This window comes from Charadrius vociferus, unplaced genomic scaffold, assembly GCF_000708025.1.
Source record: "Charadrius vociferus isolate BGI_N301 unplaced genomic scaffold, ASM70802v2 scaffold529, whole genome shotgun sequence".
Taxonomy (NCBI): Eukaryota; Metazoa; Chordata; class Aves; order Charadriiformes; family Charadriidae; genus Charadrius; species Charadrius vociferus.
In genome coordinates this window covers 763,305-786,214 of record NW_009650172.1, presented here as the reverse complement: position 1 = coordinate 786,214, position 22,910 = coordinate 763,305, and the positions used below count along the sequence as shown (strand labels likewise).

Below are 22,910 nucleotides of genomic sequence, written 5' to 3'. Positions count from 1 at the left end.
GCTTCCTTGGGGGCCTGGCTCCTCATGCCACCCCTCAGAGGCCTTGCGTTGGAGGGGCTGGTGGTCATTTGGTGTCTCCTGGGGCAGGTTTCCCCATAGAGAAACATTCATCACACGGCTTTACCACAGGGCTTCCAAGGTCCGCGGCCCTCAGGCTACAGTTTCAGAGGAGAGGTGGCACATGGCGTGCCTGTTGCTTTTAAAAGTCGTGGACACACCACGTCCTCAAGACTTCTCTCTCCCTCTCTTCCAGATCTCTCTGAAACTGATAAATGGGTTTGAATATTATGAGGAAAGAAGATAGATGTGCACGGAACGCAGCTGCAAAAACTTCACATTTCTGTAGAAAATTGAGCTAGCAACATAGTTTTGCATTCTTTTTTTCCTTAGCATTTAGCATCTACCTGAGTCACAGCTTCACATTTTGCATCTTTTTCTTTTTCTTTTCTTTTTTTTTTTTTTCTCTTCTATTTCTGGTTAGTTTACTGGCTTGTTTTTTGCAGACACCAAGACTTTTCTTTTGCATTATCTCACCTCTCCAGAAGCTGGAGTTTTAAGATAAAGATCATGAAGTAATGACGGTCAGCAACACCATGCTAATGAAAAACAACGGGTACATCTCGGAGGGTAACCGGTACTTCGAGATGTTTTGTCCATGAGGAGCTCGCTTAGGGTGCGTGTCTGGCATGCCGGAGATACAAGCACATGAGAAGTGGGACTCTCCCAGACAAAAGCTGGGAAAAGTACATGATAATGTTTAACTGCCCGTCCTTGAGCCTGGATAATTTCACTCCTGGAATGCTTGTCCGGCTGTGGTGCAGGGAAGGGGGCTGCTGTAATCCCCAAAGGTTTGGTCGTGTTCGGGTGACTGCCTGTACCCAAAGTGAGTGCCCAGCAGGAGAAGAGCATTCAGTGAATGCCTGCTGGATCTCTGTACAAACGTAAGAGGTTTGCATTTGTGGTATCTGGGTGCCCCTGATTTCTCCCCCCTGATTACAGAAAACTACATGTGTATAGAAAAATTCTCCCACCAACCTCCCTCCAGTTATCAGATAAGATAATTTCAGAGCAGTAGTCCAAGTGAGCTCTGTCTCGGTCACCTAGTGAGGAATGGCCACACCTGGATTCCCTGACTTCTGGTCTTCCATTCTTTTTCTGGCCCTTATCTGTCCTAGTCAGTCTGTCTGAGCCCAGGGGCTCTCTGGCCCCAGCCTTAGAGCTGTTGCTGAAGAGCAGAGTCCGATGACACGTTTCCTTCAAGAGGCTTTGCCCCTCTCCAGGCTCATGATGCTGAGCTTGCTGCCGCCCACAGCGGTGCGTCCAGACTAGCAGATGTCTGCATCATCCCCTCTCTCCTTTCTCTCCACAGATCTGGTGAGCAGCTATTCTATGACCCCCCCTACTCTTAGCATCACCGAGGAGGAACACGTCATCAACGCCAAGGATACGCTGACCATCACCTGCAGGTAAGGTGCCCGGCTCTGCCTAGACTGCTCTTACCTGGTGAGTGTTGGAGGCCCAGGCAGGGAGAGACCACCAGGGAGATCTTGGCTGCAGTACACCTGCAAATTAGCATGGCTGACTGGAAATCTGCCACATTCACCAAGTGTGAATTCATCTAATTAATTAATTGAAAAAGAAGCTGGAGACATCTCAGGGGAGATGGTGATGACCTCTGATGTAGTCTTGCAGGCAGAAGGAAGATAGAGAAACATTTGCGTGGTCTGATAGCTTCCTTGTAAGCTCTTCAGGGAAACTGCCTTCCTGACTCTCCTTGTCTTTCTCTGGCGTTGCTTATTCTCACCTCATCAGGGGCTGCTAGGGTCGTAGGTCTGGTTTCTAAATCTGGCAGGTCATTTTGGGGGAACATTGAGAAATATCCACGGGAGAAGGCAAGGCTGCACTTAGTGGTGGCTGTGAGAGGCTTCCAGCTTTTCTAGGAAGCTGGGATTTAATGCTCTGCCTTGTACACGTGGGGGCGAAGAGAAGCCCCAGCCAGGCCAGGTGAATAATTCTGTGAGAGGAGCTGGAGAATCTCTGGTTGTTTTGGAGACTGCAGCTCTGAGAAGGTGATGTGCCTGAACCGATTTGTACCATGCTTGGACACTTGGCTTACATGTTCTCAGCTCTACCTCCTATCTTGGAAAGAAAAAAAAAAAAAAAACCAACAAAACAAGTGGGAGAATTGACCAAGGTCAATTTTCCTGACGAAGCTGGAGTTCCCCTTCAGCAGCTGAAAGTGGATCCGTGCTTGGGATCTGAGTGCTAGGGGGTATAAATTCAGCGTGGGCCTCAAATGGGTGTTTCTCAGTGTTATATATAACCATAGAGCAATTACTGCAAACACTTGGCTGGCATTGTGTTCATGTCTTGTCACAAACATATTTAACTTTTCCTGGAACAGATGCCATTGCTTTTACTTTGTGAATCAGTTCATAGTCAGGGGAGAGGGACAGAGGAGAGGTTTTTGATGGCCATACTGAACTGATTTCACTTGGTCTGGGAAACTAAGTAGTGGTGGGCTTGTTCATATGGTGACCTGAGGAGCCATGGTGTGTGCTAGGTTGTAGGAAACGTGTGAGTTGGAGGACTGTGGTCAGCCATATAGCTGCTGTGGGGGGCATAGAGGAAGAGGGAGGAATCTAGGGACTCCAGTGCTCTACCATGGTAGTTCTTTCCACAGAGGGATGTAGGAGTTGTCACTCTCTGTTAAAACCTTGGAAGAGGGGAGATTCAGTGAGATTATTCTGAATGAGCTTATAATAAAGCCAGACCTTCTCAGCAGTGGCCCCGGGGAGGGACACAGAAAGTGGTTTCAAGACTGTGTTGCGTGCAGATTGAGCCAAGGCTAAAGGACTTACTGGAGTTAGAGGTGTGGTTAAAGAAAGTGTCTTCTGCAGTCAAGCATGAACATACCTGCTTAGCACCATGAAGCGGAAAGCCTCCTGGACTGAGAAGGACAAGATTGCCCTTTCCTTGTGCATTTGTTATGTATCAATTAATATGAAGGAAAATCACATGAAGTGGGGGGGAAAAAAAATACCTTATTTCCAGTGCAGATGCTGCATGGCCTGCCCTTGCAGGGAGCATCGTACAAGCTACAGAGTCTCTCCAAGTGGCAGCAAGCTCCCTGTTTCCTGCTGCAGTGCCAGGGCTTGTCTTTCAGGCTCACTAGGCGGCAGCCATACAGTGTGCTGGCATGGACACAGCTGAGATAAGGAACGTCCCTACCCCTGGCTCCCTGGTGCTGTGCAGGACTGAACTAGCCACCCGAAGAGCAGCAGGGCCATCTGCAAACAGTACTAAAACCCCATGCACCCTTCTGCCCATGTTGCTCCCTGGCTGCCCTCCACCTCTTCATCCTGCTATCCCAGATGTGCTCCATCCACAGTTAGATAGGTCTCAGCGTCTCCTGTGTGGCTTAGAGGTTCCCCTTCTCCATCAGAGCTCTCAAGCCTGTGTTTGTTTAATGTCTTGAGGAGAGGATTTTGACTGTGGGACGCTATTACTTCATTTGAATGAAAAGTAAATCTTGCCTGGTCCCTGGATCTCTAATTACACCCAGCTGCTCGTCCAACCTCTTCTCTGGACCATGGCCCACCCTAGGAAGACCTGGCTTGTGCTAATGGGAGCTGAAGGGAAAAACATGCAGACCACCAAGAGAACAAGCAAAGGAGAGAGTGGTGGGGCAGGGTAGGGCCGAAACAAATATGAAATCAAATCCAGGATCCAGGGATTCCCTGCTGAGCATCGTGTTTGGAGGTGGCTTCAGTTTGACCCGGGTCTTCCCTTGAGAACGATGTCCTCTGGCTGCTCTTTGAGCTGCCCTGAAGCCAGGAGTATGGGTCTGCTTGAAGCAGTGCTGCAGGAGAAAGCTGAGCTCAACCCCCCCACCACCCCCACTCCCCCCAAGCATGAGACTCCCTGGAGACCTTTCAAGCTTCACCCACCGAGCGTGAGAGTCCCGCAGCCGACTGCGCTCTCAGGCTCCCTTGCAGCAGCCTGCATCTCACACCCCCGAAGCTCTGCCGCCCCCATCCTGCTCCCAAGCTCGCATAGCCTCATCAGTGACCAGAGTCTGTGCCAGGCCACGGGGTAGGTGATGCCTCTGGAGCTGGGCATGCTTAACAGAGACGCAAAGACACAGCACACCCACAAGGAGCCACCAGATGCTGGGTGGCTTTTGCAAATGGTGTCATATACAGGCACGTTACCCCCATCACCCAGTGCCATGCACCCTTGAGAGGTCCAGACAGAGCAAGGGACCAGCGTAGGAGCATTCCCCTAAATACAGATCATGCCAGGGCTGGCTGAGAGCCCCAGTGATGTTTTGATCGAAGCACGTGGCAGAGCAGGACAAAGGGGCTGATGCCCGCATGGACAGTGCATCTTTTATGAGCTTCCATCCCAAGAAGGAAAAAGAATATTGTGAATCTCTGCATTCATGCCCTCGGCAGCCCGTGCTGGGGGAAAACGGAGAGCTTGTGCTTTTCGGCTCATGAATATTGGAGCAGAGCCCACAGGAGCCGGCTGCACAACAGCAGAAACCTTTGGAGGGATCAACTTGGTCCTGGCTGTGCCAGCCCATCCCCAGCCATCCCATCCCATCCTGCAGGTGCTGAGCACTCAGGTGGAGAGGGAGCATCACCCAGCCGTGGTATTTAGAAAAAGAAGGGCAAAGGTTGTCCTTTGCTGCCCAGTGACTTGTTAATAGAGCTGACTCGCAGATGTTTGCAGATGCACAAGCCCTACTCTGGCAGTGAGGCAGTATTTGACCCCGCAGCCCTCTTGGCTTCTGTGGAGGAAATGAGCGCTGTGGCAGGGCTGAAGGAGCATGAGCATACAGCAACACCCCACCATGACTGCTCCAGAGCAGTGTCCGGGGACACACAACACCTGCTGCTCTTACCTACACGTGTGTGACTGCTGTGAATGCCCTCTGTGGTACTGAGGAGGGATCTGTCTTATCCCAGCTAAGCCACAAAGCCACAGCTAGTTTTGCCCATCATACCACGCTTAGGAGCTTCAAAGAAGATTGAAGAAAATTGGTGCCAATTGCATCGTCTCCCTTGAAGAGCATCTGTCTTGAAAAGATTTAGGAAAACAGCTGCGGAGAAGCCTACAGTGCATCTGTTTCCAGCTGGCATCAGCAGGCTCCATCGCCCAGAGGCACATTATCACAGAGCTGAAAGAAAACAACTTGGGAACAAATCTTCGAAGGTGACAGATAGGAGGGAGGGAACCATCCAAAACTGCTGCCTGGACCTTTCCCTAAACACAGAGCGTAGATTCAGAAGTAAACCCAAGTGAGTCTGGCATGCCCTCGTCCCTGCCTCCTTCTGGTCCTCTTAACACACCAGTGACACTAACTTGGACTCACACTAGTGCCTACACCTTCTGTGTCCCCACTGAATCTGGTCGAGCGGCACATGATGCAAGGAATGCCTTAGTTTAGAGCTGCCCGCAGGCTGGTCGGCAGGTCTGTTTGTACTGGCCCATCCGTGTTTATATAAATACGTGTCACTCAGCTACTGCTGGCCTTGATGGTTAATAAAACAAGTGGATCTGATAATGCGTGAAAATCCCAGAATGTAAACAAACAGAAAGCGGAAACGCTGGAGACTTGTACAATTACCCTGCTCCACGTGGAGCGCCAAAAATGCCTGAGCAAACGCAAAGAGCTTTGGGGGGCTCCTTTGCGCAGTCGGGCTCTGAAGCTCTCTGCTCTGCGTTGAGAGCGGGGCCAGTGCAGCAGAGCAATGGGCATGGCAGGGGCCACTAAGCGTTACTAGTTTGATGGTAGATTTACTATTATTTTACCCTGTGCATGCATAGGATGGGAAAAACTCAATATTCAAGAGTCTTATTTTTATTGAATTGTTTATGAGACTCTGATCCTTTGGAAAAGCCTGCGTAATACATGGACAGAAGCTGCTGGAGCTGTGCTTCCAGTCCTGCCTCAGGCACTGATGGCATTTTTAGTGAATGCCGAAGTTTGAGCTGGGTCAGAGGGGCTTCGTGGCTGTCCCCAGGGACACGTCACTGCCTCCAGATCCCTGGTGATAAGGGGAGAGTGCAGCACACCATCTCCAAACTAATCCACGGCGAGCTAGGCAGCAGGAGCTGGAAGAGAGCAAAGTCTGCAGGAAGATAAATCAGCTGCTGAAGACAAACACAAAGGGGCAGATCTTTCCCCCACGCTTGGACAGAAATCCTGTCCTCATTGCGTGTAAGCCATTGTGCCCTCTGATGGCACCTTATCTCGCTTCCTCCTCGCTGTCCCTTGCTGTCTGGATCCAGCTATTGGTGACGGTCACGGTCTGGCTGTGCTTAAAAGCATCTGCCCACAGAGCTGCCCTGGCAGTGGAGCTGCGTGTGCCAACATGCCTATTCCCAACTTGCATAATAGATGAACCCCATTTCCCCTAATAGAGCAAACGGTGCTGACAAAAGGCCATTTTTTCCCCCCACAGCTGTCTCTTGTGATGTCGTCTTTTTTTCCCATTTCTTTTTTTTTTTTTTTTTCCCATTTTTTTTTTTTTTTTTCCCATTTTTTTTTTTTTTTTTCCCATTTTTTTTTTTTTTTTTCCCATTTTTTTTTTTTTTTTTCCCATTTTTTTTTTTTTTTTTTGCACATTCTTAAGTGACTTTCAGCTACACTGGCAAACTTTCAAGTGGGGACTAGGCCTTCCTCTGAAAGGGGCTCTGATTTCACAGAAGGAAACTTCCAACATGGAATAAAAGCTTGTTGTGTTTGTAGTAAACAAGCACAGTTATAGCAAGCTACGGTGGCGTGTGCGTACATGTGCATGTGCAAGCCTCCCGCTCTGGAGATCCTCGGCTATATATAAATACACACGTGCACGCTCTGTCTGGGGGTTTCTTGCAGTTCCTGGACTTTTCCGTTTGTCTTTGTGCTGCTGGTGAACAGGCTCTGCGGTCGTGCCCTCGTAGGCATGTCTGTAGCTCGGTGTCTCTGCAGAGATGGGAAGGGGCGGCAGCGCTGGACCAGCCCCGGGAGGGTGCTGGGGGGGTTGAAGGGGCTGCAGGGTGCTGTGCGGAGCCAGGGAACCCCCTCCCATAGCAGCAGGGAAGGAAATACAGCTGGCAGCCGGACAGAAGGTGATCAGCTGAGCCTCCCCTTGGTTTCTCCTCGCTGTCTTTTATCCCTGACTCCCTCCTGCTTTTCTCTTTCTCGTTTTCTTTCTAGTCTGCTCTTCCTTCCCTCATTCTCCTTCCCCACTCCATTCATCACACCCCAAGCCCCAGCCAGCAGCTGCACTGAGCCAAGGGAACTCATCACATCTGTGTGTTTTCTTAATAGCTCTGCACCCTTTTAATAATGAGAGGGAACAGAGAATAAATGGGGCCTTTCCTTCGGGGCCCCTGTGTGGCTCCCTGTCCTGGCATCAATACCAGTAGGATGAAGTCATGGGAGGGGGGGACCTGCTTGTGAGTGGGCTGGTATCTTAGAGCCTAGCATGGTCGGAGAGGTGGACTGGGGAAGGAAACGAGCCTGTGCTTGCCCGGCAATTAGTAAAGCTGTTTGCCATCTCCTTGAGCCTGTTCTTCTCCTTGGAGGATGGCCATTCCTCTATGCCACAGCCCAAGAGCGGTGGCTGGCTGGCCCATGTGCAGATGTGCCAAGAGCTGCACAGGGCAGTTGTCCTGCTTTGCGGTAAAAGAGAACCAATTTTCTTTTCAGTAAGTTAAATCCCCACTGTGTTCACCCTGCTCAGCCCAAAGCTAACTCTTCTCTTTGCCCATGTCTAGAGGCCAGCACCCCTTGGAGTGGTCGTGGCCCGGAGGCAAGGTGGACCCTGCTGGGAAGGAGAAGGAGACCGAGTTGGTGGCCTCAGCAGCCCCCAGCAGCGGCCGAGCAATCCGAGAAGACGACTGCGAGGGGACCGGCACGAAGCCATATTGCAAAGTCCTGGTGCTGACAGAGACCCAGGCGAACGACACGGGTTACTACCGCTGCTATTACAAGTACATCGATGCCAAAATCGAGGGCACCACAGCAGTCAGCGCGTACGTGTTTGTGAGAGGTAAGAGCCATCCAGTGGTGTGCGCCTTCAGGCTGGGGGAGCTCAGGGGCAGCCTATGCACCAGCATAATATCAGAAAGATTAAAAAGCCCGATGTGCCCCCCCGCCCCCGGCCTCCCAGGGCAGAGCATGGCTGCTGCAGGCTGAGGGAGGGGGCCAAGGGCTGGCTCCCTGCACTGGGAGGGAGCCAATATCCGTCCACTTCTGGGGGATGGAGGCAGCGCCTGGGATTCAATTACGTCCCGGCCTGGGGGCATCGCTCCAGCCGGGTTGGAATGCAGGAATTTAAGGAGTGAGAGCTGGGCCTCAGAGACGCTCCACTGCTAAAAAAAGCACAAGAGTTAGGTTCTGGGCAGCTGGGGGCTCTCCGAGATGCTGGTGGCTAGGGTTGATAATGTTCGGTAAAGCTGAGACCAAGAGAGGGAGAGGAGGAGTGGTACAAACGCCATGTGCACCCTCCTCCTGTCCCCAGGCTGGATGGCCCCAGAGCTGCTCCACCATGGCAGACCCAGATGCTCCTCTCCATGCTGTCTGCGCAGGGGCTGCCCGCACAGGCAGGGTTATAAGACGTGTTTTGGAGGAGGAGGGCCGTCTACCAGGCTTGGAGCTAGAACCTCAGCTCAGCAAGTGGCTATGGGGCCAATACCCAGCTTCCCCATACCTCAGGGGCTCCTCCTCCGCTGTCTCCCCCACTGCTCACAGCACTCTCCAGCAAGATAAATGAGCGCTGTCCCCTGGAAACAGTTGGCTGAGCTATTTCTCTTTCCACCCCCATTTATTAGTTGGTGCAGTTGTCATGAGCCAGGCAGGTCATGACATACAAGATGCATTTTTCAGAAGTCCCACGGCAAAGCCAAGTTTGCCTCTGCAACTATGCAGAGCAAAATGCAGCAGCAAATCGGAAAAGCTGGGCAGCTGCTGGAGAGGAACTGGGGTCTGTTTGGGCACTTGCCTCCTCTTCCCATGGGCTCTGCTGCCCATCCTAAGACACAACAGAGCCTCCCTGGATCCCAGATATGTTGGGCAGGGGTGTTGAGACACTCTAGAGTGTTGTATCGGGATGGAGGCAGAGAGCTTCTTACACACGCTGAAAATAAGTATAACCTAAGAGGCGTACATGCAGGGAACGCATTTGCAAGAGCCTGATTTTCTGTGTGATCCAGCAAATGCTGCTTCCTTTGCCCTCTTGCCCACCTTCTCTCATCTCCGGCCTCATCTGCAGCTTGGTAATGGCTCTCCTGTTTACCAGAGAGCAGCAAGCGTGCACGTGCTGTGTAGCTTAGGGGCAATAAATCCCACGCTGTCAGGACCCATGGGACTCACAGTGCCTGTGGACGGTGTGTGTGCAACAGATCCAGCCAACACCTCACAGCGTTGCTGTGCACATGGCTACACAGCACAAGTTCATACTCATTCCAATCAGGCTGTGCCCTGTTATGGCTATCAAACATCCAGGAAACCTCAGAATCCGCCTTTCCAGACAGGACAAGCTTTCAGGCAGGAGAAGGGACATGTCAGGAAAACCCAGGCATACGGTAACTGTAGCCATTGCAGAACATCCAGATAAAGCCCTGCCTGTTCCTGCTGTTTTTTTTCTGTCCCTCGAGAGCTTGGAAGGGCTGATGTAAGTGTCGGGGATATTTGGAGACAGCATGATCAGACCACAGATTTATCCATCAGCCTCATTTCTCATGTTAAGAGCTTGGTGGAATTGCCAGGAACAAAATATCTCTGCTTGGCTGGAAAAATGGGTTCTTCTGTGTTTTACCTGCAGCTCAGTTCTCAAATGAACTCTCCACACATAGGTCTCATTTCCCATGTGTCTGGTTAGGTGTGTATTTTATTACAGCTACAGATAGTGCTGTAAACATACGGAATGCCTCATCGGGGAGGAATAGGGTATATACAGTCCCCATCTCATAAGGCTGAGCATATATTAATGAAGAAGATGCTAAATTATTCCCATCCGACCCATTAAGACAGCCTTACATAAAATATGTGATGTGGTCAGAGAGGGGAGTTAGTGCATGAATCACAAGCTCATTGGCAGCAGGACCAGCCCAGTAAATCAGTTAGTTCTTGGCTGCCATCTGAGCTTGGAGGGGACCCCATAGTCTCTTACCTCTGGCAGTTGCGCACCTCGTCCCTCTCACATGCCCAGGGCTTGGGAGGGGAACGAGGAACATGTTCACACTCGGAAACAAATCTGTGATTTCGGAAGACAGCAATCCCGTGGCAGCACAAAACCCCAGGAAATAAAGATAAGAATTCTCTAGGGAATCCGTATTTTCATCAGAGCTGACCAACGCATTTCCTGTGCCTGCCTTGTTTCACCTGAGCTGTAAAAAAAAGCGTTTCACCCAGAGTAGGTCTTTGCAGCATTACTCTCACTGAAGCAACAGCTTTATAGATCAAAAATTAAAGGAATTTCCCATATGCACTTAACAGTGGGAGTACTGGGTTGGATTGAGTTGGGCCCAATGTGATTTGAACAGCAGGATCCCCAAATGGGGATCATTACCAAATTCATCTTTGACTTGTCATTTTAGTTGGGCAGCTTTAGGGGTTAGGTAGCAGAGGGAAAGGGTCTCAGGTTGGACAGACATCCTCATGCTACAGTCCCCTTAAAGCAATGGATTAGCTTTAATACAGGTAAATGAAGAGTAGCCTTTAAGGCCACTGGAATGATTTGCTCTGATTCCAGCATACCAAAATCCATAAGATCTCCCCTAGCACGTCCCTGGGGCAGCCCCACCACCTCCTTATGGAGCCCCCTTCACCCAGGGGACAGTTTCCATTGATAAAGCCAATCATGTGCACATGCTGCATGGACATTTCCAGAGATATGACTCTTACAGAGGAAATAAGTTGGCAGCAGAGACACTAGGGATGAGTCCGTATTCAGAGCATCCCCTGCGGTATGTGTCCCTGCGGAAACACGCAGGCAGGGGCTGATATTTCACGAGGAGTCATTCGTCAGTGAGGCACTGCCAGAGGACACCAAGCAGCCTCGTAATTCGTTGTCCCTTCTCCCAGTTTTGTCTTCATTCCATTTAGTTAACATGGGTGCCCTGTTTGGGTGCATCCAAAAAGTAGAAAAAACATTCAAACTGAAATATTAGTTTTAAAGAAAAGTGCTGCCAAGCAGACGCGTGAGCAGGTGCCTCAGCAGCAGCTGACATGAGGCACTGCAAGACAAACCTCACCCTTCCTACCCTCTGGTCAGCCATGGCTTGTGATACAAGTATATTTTGCATCTTGGTCTCACCAGGTCTTTCAAGTGTGTCTGAGAAAGAACCAGAAACGAGGTCCCAGCTGCCCTGTTAGCTTCCCATCTCTTTGGGATCAGGTTGGGCTTTGTGCTCTGTGTCAGGATGGTGCCTGGCATGATGGGTCAGGGCCACGGCACATCTCCTTTATATACTGCCATCAACGCCCTTCCACCATGGAGCCCTGCTTCAGCTTGTCTCATTTGACACAGGCAACGCACTGAGCAGGATCACAGAACCACAGAATGGTCAGGGTTGGAAGGGACCTCTGGATATCATCTAGTCCAACCCCCCCGCCAGAGCAGGGTCACCTACAGCAGTTGCACAGGACGGCGTCCAGGTGGGTTTGGAATGTCTCCAGAGTCAGAGACTCCACCACCTCTTTGGGCTGCCTGTGCCAGTGCTCTGCCATCTTCACGGTAAAGAAGTTCCTCCTCATGTTAAGATGGAACTTCCTATGTCCAAGTTTGTGCACATTACCTCTTGTCCTATCACTGGGCACCACTGAAAAAAGACTGTTCCCATCCCCCTGGTACCCTCCCTTGAAGTATTTATAAGCATTGATAAGATCCCCCCTCAGTCTTCTCTTCTACAGTCTTCTACTAAAAAGACCCAATTCCCTCAGCCTTTCCTCATAAGAAAGATGCTCCAGGAGGATGGGACAGCCCCTTCTTCAGACACTTTGCTTCTTGGTGCTGACTCCACATGGAGTTTAGTGTAACACCCCGGGCCTTGCTAAGTCATTTCACTGATTAATTTTGGGTGGTTTTGCTCTTCCTGTCAATATTTGTGCTTGCAGCGGTTGGGAGGCAGTGGGGTGGCAGCCCTTGAAAGCTCAGCTCATCTGTTTATCTGCCGGCCGGGATGGCTGCAGGATGACATCTGCATACCATTCCGCTGCGGATCACTTCCTCGCCCTGGAAGGTCGCGCTGTCTGCTGCTGCACCAGGGCGGCACAGCCCTGCGCTGTCCCTGCTGCGGGGCCAAGCACAGTCACCAGCTGGACGGGCGCTGAGCCCAGGATGAGACCTGCCAGTTTCACAAAGGGTCAAACCCAGGCAGAGACCTTGAGGCCGGTAGGAAAGGGGAGGTCATTTCCAGCACTCCCAGAATGTCACAGGAGTGCAGCTCCACCAGTGTGGTGTTTGGTGCAGAGGAGCCTGCCTGGGCGGCTCCCTTTGCATTCCCGAGCTCCAGGTGTCTCCTATGACCATCACACGTTGCAGATGGGGCTCTCCAGCTCAACACCACTCCATCTGGCAAGGTCATGCTGTGTTATGGAATGCCAGAAAGCCTCCTTTTCTTCTGGTTTGTTTTCTTCCCAGTTCTTTTCTTGCCTCTGTTTAGTTGTTCTTCTCCTTATATCTCTTCTTCAGATTTTGAACAGCCATTTATCAACAAGCCGGAGACCCTCCTCATCAGCAAGAAAGAGAACACTTGGGTACCATGCCTTGTGTCCATCCCAGATCTTAACGTCACACTGATCTTGGTGAGAGCTGGGCCAGAGGGACGCTCTGGACCGACATGTATTGCGTTTGTTCTGCATTTGTAATTGCCTGAATGGAAGCGGGACAGACACTGCCAGGAATGGAAAATGCATGGGATACATTTTCCATGGAAAATACAAGCCACTGGCTTCCTCGTTTTATTTGCTGGTTGAAGCTGTGCTGTCCAGTTCCCTTGGGCAGACCCCATGGGTTTCCTGCCAACCTTGCTTCTCTTCCCTGGAGCTCTATGAAACAAAACAAGACTTTTTTTTTTTAATCCATTTCCCCACAGCATCCCCTCTTTGCTCTGGTCTCTGTGATCTACAAACCCTCGAGGTGGTCGGCATCTCCACAAGGGAGGAGGCTGCAGCTCTGGGGCTGATGACTAAAAACAACTCTGTTATCAGTTTGCTTAAGCACAAGATTTCTTAGGTTTAATGAGTTAATTTTGATGTTAGTAAACACAATGCTTCCTCTGCTGAAGAATAATATACAAGACATTCAGGTTGCTGTCTTTTTTTTTTCTTTTTTTTTTTTTTTTTTTACAATGCAAATACATCCTTCCAGGATGAGTGTTACTATTGTACAAAGGCCTCCAGGGACACTCTGGGGGCCAGGGGCCTTTCCCTTGCCCAGGAAGGACACTACCCAAGGTCAGCACTCATCCCGGTGGGGTTGATGGTTGGGACATCAGCATCGGTTTCCTTAGCTATCACTAGAAGTTTCCATTCCTGGAAGTCTCTGGCCCGCTCTGCAGAGAGGGAGGCTTGTGGTGCAGGATGCGGCCGCTCAGGGTATAGGGGAGGCTGCGATTCCTAGATGACAAACCCTCGGGGCAAGAGGGCTGGAGGCCAGCACAGCATGGTGCTGCATCATTTCTTCCCACAAAAGGGATGTGTTAGCCAGTGTAAAGCCTGGAAGGGGTGGGGTGGAATGTTGTTACCCTCTTGTTTCAGTTGGCAAAATGTTGATTTTTCCAGCAAAATTCCCTCATCCACCCTGACGGGAAAAGCACTTTCTGGGACAACAAGAAGGGGGTGCAAGTACCCACACACTTGATTAGGGACTCCTTGTTTGTCCAGTGTGAGACTGTCATCAACAAGAAGGTCTTCAAATCCAATTTCTTCATCATCCATATAGCAGGTGAATATTTGGGAAGGTGCAGGGCAGGGGGGGCAGTTTGAATGGCTCTGAAGTCCATCAGTGTGGCTCATGGGGTTGTTATGGTCCTCACTAGCTACATAGACTCTGCATGGTGCTTATATCTCCTCTGCCGTATGCCAGATAGAGATAGACCAAGCAGCAGGAGGTCATACCCAAGCCTCCTGTAACTGCATAGTCTGAGTCAAAGAGTTAACAGATCAGAAATGTCTTTTTGTTGCCTCTTCCGCATCAGGGAGTGAGCTGTATGACATCCAGCTGTATCCCAAGAAAGCCATGGAGCTGCTAGTAGGAGAGAAGCTGGTCTTGAACTGCACAGTGTGGGCTGAGTTCAACTCCGGTGTCCGCTTCCAGTGGACTTACCCTGGCAAACAGGTACTAGCAAACAGAGCGGCTCCTTGTGCACCGAACCACTTCCCTCTGAATCATCCCCTTCTGCCCCTTCATTGTTCCTCTTCACATCATTGGTAGGGCTCTGCTTCATGATCCTAACCATGCTGTGCCCTGGACATCTCAGACTGCTTTCCCATTTTTGTCTCCTGCAGAAGAAGACACAGGGAAGACCCCTTTTCCTGGCAGAAAGCACTCTCCTTGCCGAGATGTTATTGCTCTGGGGCGCTCCTGGGCAAACACTGGCTTCACTTCCACCAGAGCAAATCCAGAGCAAACATCCTTGGCTTAAAAGGAGCTATTCTAGTCGCACAGCCCTGGTTATCAAAAGCCTGTGAGGAGGTCCCTTCCCTGCTCTTTTCCCCCAGTGTGCCCTGAGGGCATAACTGTTCACATACCTATAGGACTCCCAGCCTGGTTACTGGACTGCCCATCAGAGCAAAGCATGTGCTAAACTCTGACCCCAGCCTCAGGCGGTCAGTCACGCAGGGCTCATCGCCTTTCCATCCCTGAGGATAGCAGTCGGTGGTGGAGAAGCCTGTCCAGGGAGAGGCAAGCACTGGGCAGCAAGAAGTGCAGACTGGAGGAGCCTTATCTGCACAGCCCCATCCCACTGACGTCTTTCATCCCTTTTTCTCTGTCATCACCCACAGATGCAGCGGGCAGTGATGGAGCCCGAGCGCCGTTCCCTGCAGACACACACGGAGCTCTCCAGTATCCTGACCCTCCACAATGTCAGCCAGCAGGACCTGGGCAAGTACACATGCACTGCCACCAACGGCGCCCAGATGCTGGAGGAGAGCACTGACGTCATCGTGCATGGTACGGCGCCTTCCACTCCCTCACAGAGCCGCAGCCGGAGCTGAGCTGCAAAGCAGAACGATCCCCGGACTGCTTAGGCAGTGCTTGGCCCCAGGCTCAGTAAAGGGGCTCCTGCACCTCCATCCCACTCTGCTTTAGTGAGACCCAGCCTTCCTCCAGTCCCTCAGCCCTTCTGCACCCCAGCACCACACTGGGAGCACGATCTCACTCAGCAACGTGCCAAGATGATGAGAGAGAGAGATGCGGATATCAAATTGGCCCAAATGCCAGTGGTGTGGCAAGACACAGAGGTCTCATGGCCCTGCGGCAGATGCAGCGTCCCTGCTGCATGGCTGGCTTGGGAGGCACCCAACTGCACGTGCACAAGGCACCGTCAGCACTGGGCGGCTCTCTCTTGGCAGCAGAAATTCATGGGGCAGCACAGCCTCCCTGCAGCCCCACTGGCTCCCAGTGGCAAGGCAGAGGCAGCAGCACTGTGCTGGTCTGCCTGGTTCTGTCCGGCACCCACTCCCTTCTGCTCCAGGGTAGGGGGTCCTGCTGGGAACAGGGATGTGGAAGAGGGGCCCGGGGTCATATGAGGAGATGGGACAATAGCAGATTTTGGTTATTTTTACTTCATCGTTTCAGAGAAGTAGTCATTTTCAACCGCACTGCCACAACACCCTACCTGTCCTTGGTCCTTGCAGTCAGGCCCTGTGGGGAGCAGCAAAGCTTGGTGACAAACTGTCCCTTTGTGCTCTCCTCTCCTCCATGCTCACCATTTTTTCTTGCAGAAAAGCCCTTCATCAACGTGGAGTGGAGGAAGGGCCCGGTGATAGAAGCCACCGCAGGAGACGAAGCCGTGAAGCTTCCGGTGAAAGTCGTGGCTTACCCCCCACCAGACTTCCAGTGGTAACGCACCTTTCTTAACCTGAGCCACCTTCTCCTCTCCTCCTTCCCTCTGCCAAGTAGGGAAGCCTAGCCTGACCTCCTTGCAAGGTCCCTCTGTGGCCAAGATTGTCCCAAATATCACTTTTTTTCCACTCATGGGGGTCATTTCTCCCACCTGCCCTGACTCTCAGCTGCACAACTTGGGACAGGAGGAGGTGAGGCGCTGGCTGGAGGGGCCAAGTGGAGCTCCCACAAGAGCTGCCCCTCTCGTCCCCCTGCAGCAGGGATCACAGCTGCCCAAAGGAGCAAGAGAGTGGGCTGGGTTGTGCACCACATCGTGCTGCACTCCTGCCAGAGCTGGATGAGAGCTGGAGCTTTGCACCTGCATATTGCTCAGGGCAGAGCTACGGTGTCCCCAACCCCATGCGTGTCCACACGAGACAACGCACAGACCCGTCACTCAGGTCCAGGGAAAGCCCAGGGGTCTCTCCAGAGAAGTCTCCAGTGCTGGCAAGGGGCACCCTGACTGTGCTCCAGTGGGGACCAGCAAACCCCTGCCCAGCTGCCAGTGGGACACTTCCTCCCCATGGCTGCATTTTTTCTCTGCCTCCCCGCAGGTACAAGGACGGGAAGCTAATTCCCAAGCAATCTCAATCTTCAATGCAGATCAAGGATGTGTCGGAGCAGCACGCTGGGACATACACACTGGTTCTGCGGAACAGGCTGGCGGGGCTGGAGAAGCGCATCAGCCTCCAGTTAATCGTCAATGGTAAGGGAGGGAGCCAGGGCTGGGGCCGGGGGGAGAGTGCTGAGCCCATGGCTGCACCCTTTGTGCTGCTCTGAAACCAAGTCCCCATTGTGGTCCTAAAGCAGTTGGTACCTACATCATCTCCTCCCCCATTGCTGAGGGATGCTTTGGTTACAGTGAGGCTGGTTCCTTGTGGCCTGGACGATATGGCACAGTTTTGTTGCGTGGCTCCATCACTCTGGGCAGGATATGTCCTCACTCAGGGGCCATTTCCCAATTGCAGTTGGAGATGCTGCTGAGGGTGACCCTGACTGATGTGGACTTGAGGGCAGGGCAGCTGCAATACACATGAAGCCTGGAGCTGGAGCAGTTCCTCTGGGCGGGAAGCTCCCAGGAAATTTTCCCCTGGCAGAAACTGGTCCCTGTTGTGCAGGAACCAAGTGCCAGCACAAAAAAAAATGCTGGAAGGGCACTGCTGCTTGGAGATTTGTCTCCAGAAGGCTCTGTAGCCCTGTGCTGGGGGCTGCCAGACAGTGCTTTGAGCCTTACAGCATCCAGACAGTCACACTCTGCAGAGGAAGGAGAAATGACGTCACTTGAATCTGCCTAAATATAACCTGCTCTGCCTTGCAGGCCTGAGCTCCCTAGTAGCTGCCCTGAGAGCCATAGTGCTTTAGTGCCCAGTGTCTCTATCGACGGACCTGGGGATGCAGCGGTTGAACCCGCAGCTGCTCACAGTGTCGCTCTGATCCTTGCAGTTCCTCCACGCATCCACGAGAAGGAAGCATCTTCCCCAAGTATCTACTCCCGGAGGAGCCCCCAGGCCCTCACCTGCACGGTCTATGGCATCCCAGCGCCGGAGGTGATCCAGTGGCAGTGGAGGCCGTGGATGCCCTGTCGGATGTTTTCCCGACGCAGCCTGTAAGTGCCATTTCTTCCAGCACCCGTGTCTTACCAGGTCACCAGCATGGCATTGTGGGCTCCTTGGGCACTGTGGCTGGGTCACAGACCCCGTCTCGCTTTTGCTCTCCCAGCCACAACATGGCAAGAGGATGACACTGAAGATGGCACTGACTGATAGCTCAGAGCACCGTACACCCACTCACTCTGTGGAGAGGCAGAGTGGAGCCCGCTGGAGACACTTGTGCTCCATATGGGAGTTTTGCCCAGCCTGGCTGGTCCCCAGACACCAAGGGCTTCCACAGCTTCCCCGGTGTCCTCAGCCATCTGCATCTGGCAGGGGATGTCCATGGCCTGGCCACACCTCGCAGCACCTGCAATAAAACCACTGACCACTGTGCTAATGGGGAAGCTGAGGCAGATCACAGGAGAAATTGTCACAGCCCCTTGGTGAGACCCTGAGACAGCAGCTGGCGCTCACCCCATTCCTGCCCTAAGGTCCCTGTGGTTTTTTGGTCCTTCTTCTTCTGCTGGGTAATGATGGAAGCAAAAGTGCTCATAAGCAGGGAAGAAGAGCTGCTGCGTGTGGAGAAGAGTTGCTGAATCTGGTGGAAGTGCCAGATCTCTGCCAGCAGCTGCCAGGACGGTCTGCCAGGAGGGGTGTTTGTGCAGGCAGCACCAGTAAGTAGGCAGGAAGGGTGCATGCCCAATGCCTGTGCCCTGGGAAGCTGGAGCAGCACCAGGCAGGGCTGCAGTGGCATTTTTTAGCAACAGCCTCACAGGAAGAAGGAAAAGGGATGCTGTGGAGTTGTAGCCAGAGCAGTCAGGGTGGAGGACATCAGGGTGCCTGGAGGAAGCCAGGTCTTGCAGCCCTGTCCAGGCTGTTGCCAAGCCAGGGACGCCAGAGAGCTCTCCATCGCATGCAAACGCACTGTGGCCCTGTCAGGAAGCAGAGGGGCCCATGAATTATGAGCACTGTCTCCCAAGGCCACCATATTTCTGCCTAGCATAGCTCCAGAGGATGCAGGAGGCTTCTTTCTAGCTTCCTGTTGTTTACACAGCTCGCCGATATGCTCGCCCCGCTGAGCACTCTGCCCACACTGCCAGCACGCACCCTTGCCACTGCTTTTGGGCACTCAGTTCCCTCCTGCTTCCCTGTCACCGTAAGCCCTCTCCCTCTGCACCTCCCACCCTGGATTTTGGGCAGACCCTCCCATCTCCCTGCCCCACCTGCATTTCAGAAGCACCCTGCAGGCTGCAACATCCCAGGTCCCTGACAGATTTGGGCACTTCTCTCTCCGCTCACCTGTCTCAACCCGAAGAGGTACCACCATGCCCCTGTGAGACACCAGCAGCATCTCTACTTGGGATGTTTCCCTCCTGGTGTTTGCTGAATCAGGGGCAGCTCTCCAGGCCAGCACCCGGCCAGTCTGTGACATCCTTGACTCACAGTCCCAGCAGGCATTTAAGGCATTGCTGCTGAGCAAAGTGGCATCAAGAACTGCCCCAGGCACACATGAACCGATTCCCCCCCTGCCTTTCTCCACCTTTAGCAGGGAAGGATGAAACCACAGACCTGGAGGTGAAGACACTGCCTGGCACACCAGTATCTGTTCCCTGCCTCAGTTTTCACATCTATAGATGTTTCCCTCACTCGTGATCGGGGGGCACCCTTATAAAGCACATTAGAACTGTGTAACTGGAATACACAGAAGATTTTGCAGAGTTAGGGAAGAGGGGCATCAGTTCTCAGACACAAAGCTTTTTTTGCTGCCTTCTTCCCAGCTGACCCTCTGTTCATCTCTCTCCTCTTTCTCCTGCTCCTCCTCGGCTGCTGGATTAGCAATAGTCGGCACCGGGCATCAAGGCGCCATCAGCGGGACCGGATGCCTGAGTGCAAGGACTGGAAAGATGTGTCACAGCAGGATGCAGTGAACCCCATCGAGAGCATTGACACCTGGGTGGAGTTCGTGGAAGGGCGGAACAAGGTGAGGCTGTAGCCCCAAGCCCGTCCCAGAGCGGAGAGCTGGAGACACCCTCGGAGGGATCCTTCGCAATCAGCCAGCAAAAGTGCCCTGAAAACAAGCCTGGCAGAGACAGATTTGGGGAGGGCTTCACACCTCTGCTGCTAAAGTAAACCATCAGCAGCTGTTTCCAGCTCTGGGCCTCCACAGTACCAGGCAGCCCGAGGGAGAGCTGTCATCTTTGAGAAATTACCCTGCGTACAGAGAGGCTCCCGCTGGGGCTGACTGCACAAGAGGGTTTACACCGATCGCTGTTGAACACTGGGCACGCAGCTAGGGAGGGCATGGGTGACGTGTGCTGTGGGAGCTCCCGTGGCCATTTCTGAGCATTTCTGCTTGAGCTGTTTTGGGAGAACCAAACGTTGCAGAGCAGCCTGGGCAGCTGGGGAAGGAGAGCACGAATCACAGACTGACCAGGAAATCTCTGGCCTCAGGAACATGCATGTGTGTAGCGGGGCATTTCATCCAGCTGTCCCCATCCCAGAGGGGAGAGGGTGGTATGGAGATGCTGGCATCCATCCGCTGCATGTTTGTGAGTGAGAGCACGTGTGCCTCACAGAGCCCACTTCCCCATCACAGCGTTTCCTCTCTGGAAGGAACATCTCTCCCTCATTGCAGCGTGTGACCTGCAAACAGCCAGACACTGCTCACTGCCTGTTTCTTTCTGTCTCTCTGGTAGCCGCGAGTGTCAGGTCTGCACCATGACGGGGTTCCTGTTCCCGCTGGTGTCGGGCACCAGCCGCTCACAGAGGGATGCAGAACAAACAAATGGGCCCCTGTTTCCGAAAGTCACTTCCTGTTTTCCTACACACCTCCAAAGGCACTTCCCGTCCCCTGGCCTGGCCGGGAGTTCGTCACTCTGCCAAAAGGGTGGCAGGGGGAGATGCTGCTCCTCCCAGAGCAGCTGGAGGGAGAGGCAGGGATTTGTGTTCCCCGGGGAGGTGAGCAGGGGTGGTGGAAGCTCCTGGGTGAGAAGCCCTTGTGTCCCCCTCCAGATCTGACTCTCGTCTTGGTCCCTTTTGATCTTTCCCTTTTTTCCTCATTCTTTGTCCCTCTTCTCTTCCTCCTGTTCCTCAGCTGTGTTCTTCTCGTTTCATCTATTTGGTTGTAACAGTCCTGGAGGTCCAACTTAGGTTGTGCAGCCCAGGGACGTGCAAGAGCTCTGGGAGAGGAGAGCTCTTCCACTTGCCATGGGATGCTATATCCTCAAATCCGCTTTCTCTTCCTCTCCTTCTCTTTTCTGCCTGTCTTCTCTTACCATCCTCCTCTGTTTTTTGTTTTTTGTAAGGCCAGAATGAGCCACAGGGTGTGCAGTGCACAGCCATGCACTGCAGACAGCAGCGTGATGTCAAACCCAGAAACCCCAACTCAAACGTAACAGTGCAGATTAGAAGGAAAATCCCCAAGCAACAGGAAAAGCAGCACACAAAAGTGCCAGCAATAGGGTCACTTCAGCTGTATTGAATAACCCCAAGAAACGGAAAAGGCAACGCACAAAAGTACTAGTAATAAGGTCACTTCAGCTGTATTGAATGTGCACTGAATGAATGAATGTTCCTTCTGATTAACACAAGTTAATACATTGCCACTTAGAAGGGAAACACAGTCTATGGGATGAATAGTAAAGGCAAAGTAGTTATCCTGTAGGAACATAATTTTTTTTTGCATTTTAAATCCCTCTCATTAGAGGGATTTTTGCATGTGATTAACTTGCCATTCAAACTGGGAGGGAGGAGAAACCTATGCTTCAAACTGCAGATCTCCTCTAAGGGGAGTGCTTGTAACACATTTGGCAGCTCACACGTGTGCAGCATGAGCCGGGAGGAGGAGAGCAGCCTTACTCCCCAGCTGCCTTTCCTGGCTTATTTGGAGGCAGCATCTCCTGGGTCTGTGCTCCCAGGACAGCAGCCTGGCTGTTTGCCCAATCTTAGTCACAGGGAGGGAGGAGGAAGCTTTTAGGACCATGTCTATATACACTTAGAATTTAAAGGGAGAAGATGACAGCTTCTCCTGAAGTGCTGAGAGCTGGAGTGCTTTCACAGGTTTGATTTCCCCTTATGGATAAAAGGAGTGCTTGCAGGTCTGTAAGTACCTGTAAACTCCACTGAACTCTGTGGGACACTAAGTAGTCACTTAACTGCAGAGGGCTCAGGGAATCAAAGCCTTGGTGCCCTTTCCCTTTCTCCCCACTGCTATAAAGCTTGGCAGGAGCTTAACCATCCCCTCAGCATCGTGTTCATGTCCCCCTTGCAGGGCACAGGCCTGTCCCCATGGTGACCCAAGAGGCTTAGCAAGAAGTTTGCTCCCATGGAGAGGCATCTGTGCTGGCTGGGCTCCATGAAAAGGAGCAGAGATCAGGAATAAAACCATTTTTCTGTTGCTAGAGCCAGCAGATGAGGTTTGAAATGCACAAAGGGCTATTGAATAAGGAGCTATTTTTGCATAGCGTCTTCCCAGGTACAGCTTGGAAAGGGGGCTTGCTGTGTGCTTTGCTGTCTGCCAGAGAGCAGCACCGATCCTCCTTCTATTCCCTCTTGCTCCTCCTAACTCCTCGTTATGCTCTCTTCTTCCATCAGACAGTCAGCAAATTGGCCATCCAGGAGGCCAACGTCTCAGTCATGTACAAGTGTATTGCCTCTAATAAAGTGGGTCGAGATGAGCGGCTGATCTACTTCTATGTGACCAGTGAGTACTGCAGAAGTCCCCTTCACCCGCATCAGCTGAGCTCTCTGCTTGAAATAGGCAGGTCCCTAGACCTGCTGGCTCCTGTCAGTCACAGTTAGCACCTTAAACAGTGACTGGGAAGCCAGCAAGAAAGCAGCACTACGCCAAAGCTTTGCTAAGTGGCAGAAGCCTGGAGCCCTGGCAGCAGATAGCGCAGGCAGACCTGCCGGTTCTGCCTGTGCCTCGGTCCTGGAGCAGCCCTGGCAGGTCCTGGGTTGGGGACGTCCTTCTGGCTCAGGCCCAGGCAGCTCCCTGGGCTGGGGATGTGCCTGGTCCAAGAGCATCCTCTAGTGGCACTGCCCGACCCGCTCCCAGGCAGGGTCCCGCTGGCCCGAGCCCCCTGGCAAGGTCCCCAAGGCATTGTGGTGGTGGGAGGAAACTGAGAGCCCAGCAGTGTGGGCTGGAGTCCTGGCCCATATGGGGCTGCATAAGCTTCCTGCCAGCGGTACCCTGAGCTGTTGGCACTCT

General features: G+C 52.5%; 1 protein-coding gene across 1 annotated transcript in view; it reads left to right on the top strand.

The window, feature by feature from the left end:
* Positions 1-1,372: 1,372 nt before the first annotated feature.
* Positions 1,373-22,910, top strand: part of FLT4 (fms-related tyrosine kinase 4) — a 35,689-nt gene continuing 14,151 nt past the window's right edge. The window contains exons 1-11 of the mRNA XM_009892580.1: positions 1,373-1,466; positions 7,774-8,048; positions 12,693-12,805; positions 13,784-13,946; positions 14,200-14,339; positions 15,008-15,176; positions 15,950-16,067; positions 16,664-16,815; positions 17,553-17,715; positions 19,538-19,682; positions 22,295-22,403. Coding sequence (XP_009890882.1) covers positions 1,390-1,466; positions 7,774-8,048; positions 12,693-12,805; positions 13,784-13,946; positions 14,200-14,339; positions 15,008-15,176; positions 15,950-16,067; positions 16,664-16,815; positions 17,553-17,715; positions 19,538-19,682; positions 22,295-22,403 — 1,624 coding nt within the window. The 5' untranslated portion in view covers positions 1,373-1,389. The remainder of the gene's footprint in view (positions 1,467-7,773; positions 8,049-12,692; positions 12,806-13,783; positions 13,947-14,199; positions 14,340-15,007; positions 15,177-15,949; positions 16,068-16,663; positions 16,816-17,552; positions 17,716-19,537; positions 19,683-22,294; positions 22,404-22,910) is intronic.